General features: G+C 38.8%; 1 protein-coding gene across 1 annotated transcript in view; it reads right to left on the bottom strand.

Moving 5' to 3' along the window:
• The window catches only part of LOC140172059 (broad substrate specificity ATP-binding cassette transporter ABCG2-like), a 66,373-nt gene that overhangs the window by 25,807 nt on the left and 26,369 nt on the right, over window positions 1-14,197 (bottom strand). The window contains exons 2-7 of the mRNA XM_072195407.1: window positions 13,437-13,540; window positions 11,678-11,737; window positions 7,610-7,721; window positions 1,577-1,729; window positions 812-969; window positions 310-461 (exon numbers count right to left, since the gene is read on the bottom strand). Coding sequence (XP_072051508.1) covers window positions 310-461; window positions 812-969; window positions 1,577-1,729; window positions 7,610-7,721; window positions 11,678-11,737; window positions 13,437-13,540 — 739 coding nt within the window. The remainder of the gene's footprint in view (window positions 1-309; window positions 462-811; window positions 970-1,576; window positions 1,730-7,609; window positions 7,722-11,677; window positions 11,738-13,436; window positions 13,541-14,197) is intronic.

Here is a 14,197-nt window from a genome sequence, read left to right as displayed (position 1 = left end):
TTTGGATTTTCTCAAAAATTGTACTTTTTGACCCAAAACTGACATTTTAAATGAATTTATGAGCTCATTTCCTTTCAAAAAATGTATACTTTTATATACTTTACATAAATAGTTTTCGAGTTATGAGGTGAATAATAATGGATAATTAGTGATCCTGTGTGCCTCCTTAAATGTAGATAATACTAGGGACTTATGATTCAAGCAATGTTTAATATTATACAAAAGTGAAAATGTTATCTTTAGTTATTTTTGATTTGTTTGTGTGCACATGTGTTTGTTTGTTCACAACATTTTCAATGACCCACTCACCAATTGAATCAAAGTAGTCCAACGTTTCATCAGCAGGTCCATGATATACTGCCTCACCCTTAGATAGCAACATTAATGTGTCAAACAGACGATATATGGCAAAGCGTGGCTGGTGGATGGAGAATATGATGGTACGCCCTCGCTCAGATAACCTAAAAGATTAAAATTGCTTTAAAAATTTGGCTGGCAGTATAACCAGGGGAAATTCATTGCAAAGTATGAAACTTGAGGGTATCCTACTACCGAGCCCATTCAGTTGCATTACTCCCTTGGAAATTTGTGATGCTATCACACAAGGTATAGGAAATACAGAGGGAGTAACAGCAATAGATTGTATCATTGTTTTCTCCAAATCGCACAAAGCTGACATTCCTTCTTATTTTTCGATTTAATTTTTTAGTAGTCAGAGCGAGATTAAAAAAAAGTGGAAAAAAAAAGAGGTTGTTAAAAAAACTGGAATCCAGAAAATATTTATGCATGGATTGTGCAAAATCTTATTTACCTCTTAAGAAGACTCATGACATTTTTTGCAGTGCTTGCATCCACACCTGATGATGGTTCGTCAAGGAATAAGATCCTAGGCTGGATGATTAGTTCCATCCCAATATTAGTCCTCTTTCTCTCTCCTCCAGAGATGCCTTTAATGATGCTGGTCCCGACCTAAAAAGGAAAACAAATCCCAGCTACACACATAATGTTTTAACAATATTTTTAAAACATTTATAAATGTCGGGTTATAAAAAGATCATAAACAAAAAACATATAATTTGTTAGTGTAAAACATTTTGAAAGTAAATCTTTTGTCAATATTTTAAGACAATGGTTGCAAATATTTTGGGCCAACATTTTAAAATAATGCTCTTTTCAAAATTGTTAATTTTTTTTTTTTTCTGGGATGAATGTTTACAGATTTTATGATTTGATAATAATGCTTGAGCAGTGCTTTGTACATTTATCGTCAAATCACTACAAATAGTGGTCAGTAATAAACAAGCAAACATACAAACAAACAAAATATAAAACAATCCCTATAATCTCTACTTAGCTAAGTAAACAAACAAATACTGAATTCATCATCATCATCAGTCGGCAGCGGAGCTTTCTCCAACTATTGCAATCTTGGGCAAGCGAAACAATTGTGTTTGGCTGCAGCATCCCTTCAGTATCTCCCAGGAGGTACTGGACATACTGTAAGTACAGTGTGCTCGGCTGTCCTGGTTTCCTCTTCCCATGTGGTTGAATTAAACAGTTTAAAATCTCTACTAACCTTTGTATCTGCACACTCAATCAAGCCTAACTCTGCAATCACATCTTCTACCCTCTGACATTTCTCCTTCCTAGTCACACTACTGGGAAGGCGTATGGCTGCTGAGAAGGCCAAGTTCTCTCGCACAGTTAATGTACCCATGACAATGTCATCCTGCAAGATATAAAAATATAATAGAAGTCAGTGGCGTATCCAGGATTTTGGAACTGAGGGGGCACATCTTGTAAATGTACCGACAGAAATATTTTTGCTGACCGAAGTTGTGAATGGTTGCCCCAAATTAGTTGTCAATGGTTTGAACAAGTGAAGAGCAAAAAAAAAAAAAAAAAAAAAGGATATCAGGCGCTAGTAACCAAAAAACAACTAATTTTATGTATAGCCTAATTCAATTGTTAAACATTTTTTATACAATTTTCCATTCTTTCATTCATCATCATGCATTAGCAAAGTAAAATATTAGTCCATTGATCACCCAAATTATTTTTCACCAACACCTTCCATCTACCGACGCCCTCTCATGAACCGACGGCCATCATGAGCAGGGGGGCACCGGCCCCCCACTGGCTACGCCACTGATAGAAGAATCATGTTATTATTAATGTGAAACATTTTCCATCACTCAACATTTCTGGGAGGACAAAGAACCATGTATTGCACATTGCAAAATATTTGAAACGCATATGTGACATGATCAAGGGAATGAGTCGGATGTCGCTAATATGAGTTTGAGATATTAGCAAAGAAAGTGTTATAATTCTTTTGTTTTATATTGTTTTCAGTGATTGATAAATTGACATAACTTCGTGTCCTGTTTAGAAACATGTGTAAAACTCATTTTTGACCAGGTCGACATGTGACTCATTCCCCTTGATCATGTCACATATGCCTTATATTTGTAATTATTTGTAATTATTTGTAATTATTATTTAGCTGTCTCCTCATGTACACGTCAACATCATGCTTGCTTCTGCCATGTTGCGCATTTGCGGCTTCTAGCATTTATTTTGTTCTTTTGATCTAGGCCTAAAAGCATGATGGGCGTTTGATGAGGTTTCAGCTAACATTGCCTTGTGTTTATTTTTTTTAAATGTATATGCATGTTATTGTTTTTAAAAACCTTGACTATATTTACATGTATTATTATGTGCTATTTATATGTATTATTTATGTGCTATATTTTTATATTGTATATTATTGTTTTGTCACTCATAAGCCAGAATTGGCTGGTCTCTATGTGAGAGTGTGACGTTAATAAAGATTTAAACTAAACTAAACTATTTAAAAAAATCACAAACAAACATGCAAATAAACAATCACATCAACAAGTTTCCAATTCAGATACCCCCTGCATATGGATAAAGAAGTGTCCGTTTTGGCTCCTGTTTTGGACACCCATATACACTTTTTGTTCTAACAATAGTGCCAAAATGGTCTTCGAAATGGCTTCAATGCAGGCCTTTATTTTGAAAAAGATTCCATTTCAGACACCCCCTACATATGGATAAAGAAGTGTTTGTTTTAACTTCTGTTTTGAACACCCGTATACACTTTTTGTTTTCAACAATAGTGTCAAAATGGTCCACAAAATGGCTTAATGAGACCTTTAGTTTTACAAAGTTTCCAATTCAGACACCCCCTGCATATATGGAGTATCAGTTTTGGCTTGTTTTGGACACCTGTATACACTTTTTGTTTTCAGCAATGATAACAGCACTAGTGTCAAAATGGTCCACAAAATGGCGTCAATGAGGCCTTTATTGAAAAGTTTCCAATTCTGAGAGTCCCCTCCCTATTTTTATGGCAAAATTATGCTTAGAATTGTTAAGGGTTCAACAGCTTAAGTTGGATATCCTGTTGAAAAATTAATCCAAATCAGTGGCATAGCCAGTGGGGGGGCAGGTGCCCCTGCTCGTCATGGCCGTCGGTTTATGTAAGGCAGTCGGTAGACTGAAGGCCTTGGTGAAAAAAAATTGGGTTAAGAATAGACTATTTTTTACCCAGGGTGACAGAAAAAAGGGGAGATATGTAAAAAAAATAATGAAAAATTTTGTGTTTTTATGTTGTTACCGCCTATTATCCTTGTTTTTTTGTTCTTCACTTTTTCAAACCATGCAAAAATTTTTTGGGTCAACAAATCACAACTTCCGTCAGCAAAAAATATTTCCGTCGGTACATTTACAAGTTGTGCTCCCCCCCAAATAATTTGAATAACAATGTTTTGCTTTGTTTCATATAGCTTCATACTATCATGTACCAGACCAGAGATGCCACTTGGTGTTAATTGTAAAAATTTTACTGAAAAACAAAGGAGATTACAGTGGCTTACCTACCGCGGGGGCTGAAGAAAATTCAATTTTGCCGCCCTTTCCTCAACAGCCCGAAAAGGTTGACCCAATTTTTTTTTCGGTGGTTTGAAAAAGTGAAGAGAAAAAAAAGAAAGATTCACTAGATGCCACAGTAATGTGTTTTACCAAACACGAATATCTATGCCCGTGACCACACCTAACCCCCTTCCCTATTCACAAACGAAAACTTGGTGGGCACCATGTGAAAGCACTTGTTTTAAGCTTTCATTTGATATACATGTAATGCTCATAACACTGGACTGGCCCACACGCTCTCTAATACCCTACCAACCCTTCACTCTCTTTTATACCCCCATCAGACCATCACTCTCTCTAAAACACCACCAGACTGGACCACACTCTCTCTCTTATACCCCACCAGACCCTCACTCTCTCTTATACTCCACCAGACCATCACTCTCTCTGAAACACCACAAGACTGGGCCATACTCTCTCTAATACCCCACCAAGCCTTCACTCTCTCTTATACTCACTATACACTCACTCTCTCTAAAACACCACCAGACTGGCCCACACTCTCTCTAATACCCTACCAAGCATTCACTCTCTCTTATACCCCATCAGACCCTCGCTCTCTCTAAAACACCACCAGGCTGGACCACACTCTCTCTAATACCCCACCCCTTAACCAACCACACCCCTTGTCCCATCATGACAACCTGTTGAGGTGGTCCAAGGAACCAAAAATCAAAATGCCTACACATTCCCTTTTCAGGGAGTTTTTGTCAAGTGATGAGTTTCCTTGACGTACGATTCAAACCTTTATCATTGCAAACACAGGTACCTAACAAAATACTACCTATTGCGCTACACTGTGTTAATATGTCGTACCTAGTTTGCTTTTTAAAGCCTTTAGACTTTGACCTCTGGGGATGCGGCTAACTTAGAATACTTCTAAGGTCATGGGTCATCATTGTACCAAGTATGAACTCTGAGGGCGCTGTAGTTCCTGAGCTAGAGCTGTTTGAAATTTTACATATATTGCCCCCTGTAGCCCATGACCTTTGACCTCTGGGGTCAATGTTACTGGAAAAATTATCTAAGGGTCATGGGCCATCGTTGTACCAAGTATGAACCCTGAGGGCGCTATAGTTCTTGAGCTAAAGCTGTTTTAAAAGTTTACACATATTGCTCCCTGTAGCCTCTGACCTTTGACCTCTGGGGTCGTGGCTACCATAGGTTACATTTAGGGCTCATGGGTCATCATTATACTAAGTACGAACCCTGAGGCCGCTATAGTTCTTGAGCTAGAGCTGTTTGAAATTTTACACATATTGCCACCTGTAGCCCATGACCTTTGACCTCTGGGGTCGGGGGTACCCTAGGAAATGTTTAGGGGTCATGGGCCATCATTATACCAAGTATGGGCCCCGAGGCTACTTTAGTTCTTGAGCTAGAGGAGTGCAAAGAAGTGGTCTTAAGGAGAAGGAGAAGAAGGCGAAGACGAAGGAGAAGACTAACTAGAAACCACAGTTGTGTTTGACCAAACACGAATATCTATGCCCGTGATGACCACACCTAACCCCCTTCCCCTATTCACAAGCGAAAACTTGGTGAGCACCATGTGAAACCCCTTGTTTTAAACTTTCATTTGATATACATGTAGGCCCTAATGCTCATAACTCTCTCTCTAAAACACCACCAGACTGGACCACACTCTCTCTTATACCCCACCAGACACTCACTCTCTCTTATACTCCACCAGAAGCTCACTCGCTCTAAAACACCACCAGGCTGACCCATACTCTCTCTAATACCCCACCAAGCCTTCACTCTCTCTTATACTCCACTATACACTCACTCTCTCTAAAACACCACCAGACTGGCCCACACTCTCTCTTATACCCTACCAAGCCTTCACTCTCTCTTATATCCCATCAGACCATCAATCTCTCTAAAACACCACCAGACTGGACCACACTCTCTCTAATACCCCACACCAGACCCTCACGCTCTCTTATACTCCACCAGACACTCACTCGCTCTAAAACACCACCAGACTGGCCCACACTCTCTCTAATACCCCACCAGCCCTCACTCTCTCTTATACTCCATCAGACCATCACTCTCTCTAAAACACCACCCGACTGGCCCTCACTCTCTCTAATACCCCACCAGACCCTCACTCTCTCTTATACTCCACCAGACACTCACTCGCTCTAAAACACCACCAGGCTGACCCATACTCTCTCTAATACCCCACCAAGCCTTAACTCTCTCTTATACTCCACTATACACGCACTCTCTCTAAAACACCACCAGACTTGACCACACTCTCTCTTATACCCCACCCCTTAACCAACCACACTCCTTGTCCCATCATGACAACCTATTGAAGCTTATTGAGGTGGTCCAAGGAACCAAAATCAAAATGCCTACACATTCCCTTTTAAGGGAGTTTTTGTCAAGTGATCAGTTTCCTTGACGTACGATTCAGGCCGTTATCATTGCAAATACAGGTAGCTAACAAAATGCGGCCTATTGCGCTACACTGTGTTAATAGTTCGTACCTAATTTGCAGTTTAAAGCCTTTGAACTTTGACCTCTGGGGTTGCGGCTACCACAGAATACATCTAGGGTTATGGGCCATCATTGTACCAAGTATGAACCCTGAGGGCGCTGTAGTTCTTAAGCTGGAGATGTTTGAAATCTTACACATATTGCTCCCTGTAGCCCATGACTTTTGACCTCTGGGGTCGATGTTACTGCAGAAAATATCTAAGGGTCATGGGTCATCATTGTACTAAGTTTGAACGCTGAGGGCGCTATAGTTCTTGAGCTAAAGCGGTTTTAAAAATTTACACATATTGCCCCCTGTAGCCTGTGACCTTTGACTCCTGGGGTCAAGGCTACCATAAGTTACTTCTAGGGATCATGGGCCATCATTATACTAAGTATGAACCCTGAGGGCGCTATAGTTCTTGAGCTAGAGCTGTTTGAAATTTTACACATATTGCCCCCTGTAGCCCATGACCTTTGACCTCTGGGGTCGGGGTACCCTAGGAAATTTTAGGGGTCATGGGCCATCATTATACCAAGTATGGGCCCCGAGGCTACTTTAGTTCTTGAGCTAGAGGAGTGCAAAGAAGTGGTCTTAAGGAGAAGGAGAAGAAGGCGAAGACGAAGGAGAAGACTAAACACAACAAATACAATATCTATGCCCGTTAACACGGGCATAGATAAACACAACAAATACAATATCTATGCCCCGTTGCACGGGCATAGATAATGATAGGTGCTAGCACCCTAAAAGCAGCACATTTTCATTGATGTATAGTACCATTTTTCCACAATTTTTTATACTTTTTCAAATTTTTCCGCCCCTTTTTCATTACTAATTCTTTTTGCTGCCCCTTCTCCCGGCCCCTTCTATTCTTTTTGCCTCCCCTTCTTCCGTTGCCTCTTCGTTTTGGCCGCCCCTGGTTTTACACGGGGGTAAATTTTCATTACGATTTCCTGAAATTTTCTGCAGACCTTGATATAACCATAAATTTCAAGTTTTTTAGTTTGATTGTCCTCCTCTATTTTACTTTTCATATCTTTTTGATCATAAAAGCATAACGGAAATATGATTGACAGTTAAAATAATGACATCTGAAATTGCAGAGTAGCTTATTAACAGACGTAACTTTCTAAACTGATTAACCATATTGGAATTGTGACCTACCTGTACAACATATCCTGATATAGCTTTGACATTTGTAGGTTGTTTTCCATCAACAAGGATAGCACCTGACACATTGAGTGGGCTTCTCCTTCTAGCAAGTATGTCTAATAGTCTGAAATGGAGCAAATATTGGCAAAGTATTAACAAAATTTATTAAAAATAGTATTTTCTAAAGTATTAAAACTCCATGCCTTGAAAAATCAGCTCAAAGAAGGTATTTTTACTGATGCAAGTCCTTAGAAAGGTTTTAGAGTCAGCCCAAATCACACAGGGTCATTGGGTAGATTTTTGCCAAAATCCTTGGACACAGGCTAATTTTTTTTAAATGAAAAATGGCCTCAGACACAAGTCTAATTTAAAAAAAAATGTAAAACTTATCTTTGCATAAAATTCTTAAAGATCCCTATTTTTGGCAAAATCACCCTCAGAAATGGGTTAGGGCCGCTCGGCAGCTTGAGTTACATATCCTGTCGAAAAAAAGTCCAAAAACCAAATAATTTGAGTAATATGTTTTGTTTTCTTTCATCATAGAGCTTCATATTATCATGTACCAGACCTTGATGGCCGCACCTTGCTTCACCCCCCTGGTTTCCCTTCTCTTCATATTATCATGTACCAGACCTTGATGGCCGCACCTTGCTTCACCCCCCTGGTTTCCCTTCTCCAAGTTACCAGACCTTGATGGCCGCACCTTGCTTCACCACTCTGGTTTCCCGTCTCCAAGTTACCAGACCTTGATGGCCACACCTTGCTTCACCCCCCTGGTTTCCCTTCTCCAAGTTACCAGACCTTGATGGCCGCACCTTGCTTCACCCCCCTGGTTTCCCTTCTCTTCATATTATCATGTACCAGACCTTGATGGCGCACCTTGCTTCACCACCCTGGTTTCCCTTCTCCAAGTTACCAGACCTTGATGGCCGCACCTTGCTTCACCACCCTAGTTTCCCTTATCCAAGTTATTTTAAGTAATGGTCACATTAGTGTCACATGAAAGTAGCTCAAATTGACATAGCAGATAACTGATCATAGTTATCATGCAATTTGGCACTCCATAATCAATCTCACTCTAACAGTAATGTATAACCGTGCATAATTAGTCAATTTTGTTATTTGAAAAATGTGATATACGACATGGCTGTGATGATACGACATGGCTGCCTTGTAGCCTCTTGTTATTGATAGTGTTTGTTTTATTTGTATATTGCTTCTAATAGTACCCTCATCATTGAGAGTAATGCCATGTTGGATTTCTCAGCGGCAGATTTGAATCACACAATAACCTAATCTTGCAGGGCATGCAGGGCATATTACACTCACACATAGTGGAAAGGTGATTTTCCGTACACTGGCGACACAACAATGTAAACACACTGATTCGAATCTGCCACTGCTATGGTGTTACTCTCAACTTGAGATGAGACACTTTATCATTTTTCACCGATGTGGCAGTGGCTTCAGAGCGCATTTCATTGGGCGCAGCCTCAAATCACTAGCGTTCGCTCAAACCGCTGGTGTACACACGCACGGCATACATTTATAGATACCACATAGATCCACAAGTGAAGCAGCTGCTTCAACGTGTTGACGTCACTGCCACATCATGGTGAGAAATGGTATATAGCACCCCCTGATTAGCAATTGAATATATGAATACAAAACCCACCCAAGTCCATACGTTGGCCAAATTGAGTTAAGCATAGGAAATTGTTGCTATTCATAGGCCTGTCATATGTATGAAAGAACAACTCAAATTCATCATCTGTGTCTATTGAGCATGTGAAAAATAGCATGTATGAAAGAACCACCCAATTCCGTGATTTGAGTCCGTGAAATGGGTTTAATAAAGGAATGTGTGTGGTTTATATTACATGGCAGAATGCTTATCAACATTATACATACCCATGTGCTTTATTTTGTATTATCTTACTAGTGGTAATCTCATTCCAACATTGTTGTCTTTGTATAATGATTCAAAAAACCACCCAAGTCCAAAATTTAAAATGAACCCTACAAAGTCCCTGAAATGCTGATCGTCATACTATATACAGTTTAATCCACTCATTTGCACGTAAAACTTACCATATTGACCAGGTAAATCTAACTTAAGGAATTAAAATGATACACAGGTTTTTCTCTCAAAATCACTTCCCATGGACTTGGGTGGGTTTTGTATTCATGTATTCAATTACAACGTATCTCATTGTACAAAATAACAATATAGGCCTACACTTTAGTCTAAGAAATAAAGATAGAACCTTTTTTTTCCTCTCAGGAGAACCCTCCCTCTTGAACCTCTAAAAAGGTTCTTTGATTTTGGAGAACCCCAAAGGTTCTCTAAAGAACCAAAAATCACATTTTGGAGCTATTATTTTTGATGGTTTTGGAACCATTTGGTTCGTTAGAGAACCTCTAAGGGTTATGCTGAGAGGACAACTTTAGAACCTTTATTTCTTAGCACAAAGTACACATGGCAGCATTGGGATATGTCTGAATCTGAACTCTTTCATTTGTTTGTGATATCCGACAGGTTTGCTCATCAGAAACTTATCAATGTGGGTCAAAATCACATACATTCCTCCATTTGTCAAACCGGGTATGCTCTATCTGATAACATTTTGATGGGTTCATACCCACCAAGCAGTGAGTATAATAACTTGTAAAAGCATGCTCATAAGTTGTCACTTTTTCTGATGTCAATTTTTTGACACTTTTCAAGTATAAATACCAAACAACCCAGCAAATACAAAATGTTTTTGAAAACATTTGTAAAAGTTTAGAAAAGGTTGCCAGAAACGTTTAAATATTTTAAATATTGGACTATGTAAACATTTTAATAACATTCAAAAACATGTTTTGAAATTTACTGCAAAACATTCTTTCTTTGGCTTTGGGTTAATTTGGATTAGTGTCTATTTTAATCCAAGATCAATCCATTCTAAGATTTAAAAAGTCAATCTTTTGGATTTGAATTTCAATCTATTATAAAATGAAGAAATAATAATCTAATTCAGATTAGTTCAATTTTAATCTGCTAGATTTAAGAATTTTTACTCTAAACTTGATTTGTCCCTCATCACATTCTAATAGATACATGATAACTTTTTAATCTTAGGACTTTAGAGAATGAAATCAAGCAAACAGTCTGACACCCATGCAGCCTGGTGATGCTTTAAAATTCTACCTTTTATTTCAAATGTTTTATTTAAATGATACTTAATTGACTGAATATATTTGATATATTGCCACTTAACAAAGATATATGAATCTGAGACATCAGTAATGCTGATAGGTTCATGACCAGTCTACAAAATGACATAATATGAGACACAGGTGTCATAATCTATGATAGAGAGAGATTTAAACTACTGTTATGCTTACAAACATAACAGACAGAACAGTGACAGCACTGGAAAAGATGACAAAAAACTTATGGAATTTGAATTTTTTGCAGTATTATTAATTTCAAAATGTGTCTTAAATAAATGTTATGCTTACAAACATAACAGACAGAACAGTGACAGCACAAAAAGATAACAAAAAACTTATGGAATTTGAATTTTTTGCAGTATTATCAATTTCAAAATGTGTCTTTTAGCAAAAGCATCTGGTATCAGACATGTCTCCAGATTGGAGCTATCCTGCTGCTACCTACATTTTAGGTATCTAGGACCCCCAAATTTTACCACTTTAACTTTTCATGTCATAAAGAGTCTGTGGGCCCCTTCTAAAACCCCATAGACTAAAATACACTGCCCGGGGGGTCACTCCCACTGTGGCCTGTACACCAAACGCGATAATCAACTTTTGAAAAGCACCTAAACAAGGATTTAACCCTTGGCTAAAACGATACCGCGTATTAGCACATTGCAATTTTGGGTTTGCTACCCTTCTTTCCAATTTTTCATGTTTTTGACACCCTAAACACGATCCTACCCACGAAAAACTACCCTTTTTACGCGTTTTTATTATCGGGGATGGTATACAGGCCACAATGGGAGTGACCCCCGGGCCCAAAGCTTTTAAAGACACAGGTTTTTACAGTGTAATAATGAAAAGTACTTGACTTACGTTGATTTGCCACTCCCTGTTGGCCCTAAGATAGCATTCATTCCTGGGCTAAATATTCCACTGTGAGAAAAATGAAAATAATAATAATAATAATAATACATGTATATTAATTATACCAACAGTTTGATAAACATAGCAGGTCAATTAGCGTAGTCAAGGGGAGGCAAAGGAGGCAGCTTTCCCTTGTGAGAAGTCTTGCCCCCCTCTTTCCCCTCATGTTGAATGTTGGCCGCCATTATATTTAGATTTATGTACCCTTTTTGTTAGACTGCTGCCCTCAGTCGTCAACCGTCTGGATTGAAGACTGAGAAAACTACATGGAAAAAAAGTGATGGATTTTGCAACAGGATTCCTGTGGCATAGAGCATGCACAGTTGTGTCCAAATTGACATTTTGACCGAGTATGTTGTTTTTAGAACTTCAGAGCGCAATCTTGTCACAGCGGCGCAGTACAGCGACGCGGTACATGGGCGCCTCTAGTCAATCGCGCCACGGCGCACAACCAAAGTCGCATTGCATATAGTTTTCAGAAGTCCGTCACGATATGGACTGTAAGATAATCAGTCATCACTATGCAGCATAACACAGTAGGCCTACATGCGAAGTGTAGACGGCTGATTGGAATTATAATTAAAGACAGAGATAAAAATAATTTATCGCATCTGACGTCATCTGTCAATCAAATTCGAGCACGGTTTGTTTACAAGTGTCGTGATGATGACTTGCTGAACGCGGATTTATAACCGGGCGCCTTATTGTTAATTATGCACCTTTCGACATGCAAACCATCTCAAACGTTAGGTCTTTATAGTAGGAAACTTTCTTTGGCAAAGGCACCATATCCACAATGCCTAGAAAAGCTGCTTTTTTTTTTGTAAAAGTACGTAATTTTTCGCCATTTGCTGCTATTCCTTTTCTCCGATCAGCACCAGATAGATCAGTCTTCCTTTTACGCGCTGATTAACCTGTGTAAACCAATCAAGGATCGTAATTGACAGTGACATCAGACGCGATAAATTGTTTTTATCTCTGTCTTTAATTATAGTCTACCCTTTTTGTACTTTTTAGCCCATCATTTTTTGTGCTCCCCTTGAAAGTTGCCTTGGCCCCCTCAATTTGGTGTAAAATGAGAAACACAGAAGATACACCAGGTAGTTTTGGGCACTTTTTCCTTTTTCCATTCCCCTTCTTTTCCTATACCACTGCCCACCTTCCCTCACATGCTGGCCACCATGATTTTAAGAATTTTAGGGCATTTTACTAAATTTTTGCCAAATCATGCCACTCATGAAAGTCACCTCCCGTCCCAAATTTAGAAAATCCTGGCCAATTTTTGAGAATGAGTTAAGGGATCAGATAGCAACGTTTGCACACTATTTTTTGTAGGACATGAGAGTACATCTGACACATCAAATTGAATTCCCAATATGAGTATTATGTCCTGATGATATCAAATAATTTGGATTTTTTGAAATTTGCTCTCAGGTCCCACAAATACACTGTGCAAAGGTTGATATCTGATCCCTTAACCCCCATGAGAACTACCGGTACCTGCCGATTGGCCAAAAAGAATTTTTCATTATCAATCGGACCAATCAGCAACATTGTTAGAATAATTTCATCATGCAAAAAAATTGGGGTGAATTATTTGCAAAGCTCCATTCTGATTGGTGACTAAAGTGAAGATATCATGTTATTGACCAATCAGATGTAATGTTAGATTGGCAGGTAGTGCTCAGGGGTTAAGCAGTTATCTTACCTTACATTATGTAGAATAAGTTTGTTGGTTTTTTTCTTGATTTTGACCTGGCAACATACATTGTGGAATGACACTGTTGCACCAATACAATTACCGGTAGACTTCTGCAAAACAATAGACAAACAAAAAAATAATTTTGAAATTATGTGGTCGAGTTAGGTTGTATTGTACAAATAAGTGTTTGGCCCTCACAACATATGAATGAAGTGAACAACAATTGCAGGAAGTGATACAAACCACAAGTTATTACAAAGCTTCATTGTCTTGAAGACAAATAGAGCTAAATGGGCAAGACAATCATATTATAAATAAGCTTTGTTGGAGCTCACGGCCACTTTTAAACCACATTACTAATGCTTGGCATGCTGATCACAGGCTAGGCTTCAACAAAAAATCGCAAGTTTTGAGATATTTCTCAAAATATTAAGAACTACTAGTATCTCAAACACCAGTGAAGCAATCCTGAGCATATTTGTACAGATCAGGCGGTGGCCGGTGGGTGGCATGGTAGAGAGACGGCAAAACTGCCGTGTGGCACTTTCCACACAATCGGAACACGGAAGTAAATTGGGTCTGAATTTCGCAGCTGCCGTGATCACTGGTACGCGCCATTCAATTTGCACACTGAGTGATCGGAGCCTAACCAACACGGCGAATTTAAAACTCTCACCCAGTAATAATCAAAATTTTACTGTATTTAATTAATTTGAAGGTTAGATTTGTGGGTTCATTATCGAACCCCAACGGGTTTAGCTTGTATT

This window comes from Amphiura filiformis, chromosome 15 (assembly GCF_039555335.1).
Source record: "Amphiura filiformis chromosome 15, Afil_fr2py, whole genome shotgun sequence".
NCBI classification, from domain to species: domain Eukaryota; kingdom Metazoa; phylum Echinodermata; class Ophiuroidea; order Amphilepidida; family Amphiuridae; genus Amphiura; species Amphiura filiformis.
This window is presented reverse-complemented; position numbering and strand designations above follow the sequence as displayed.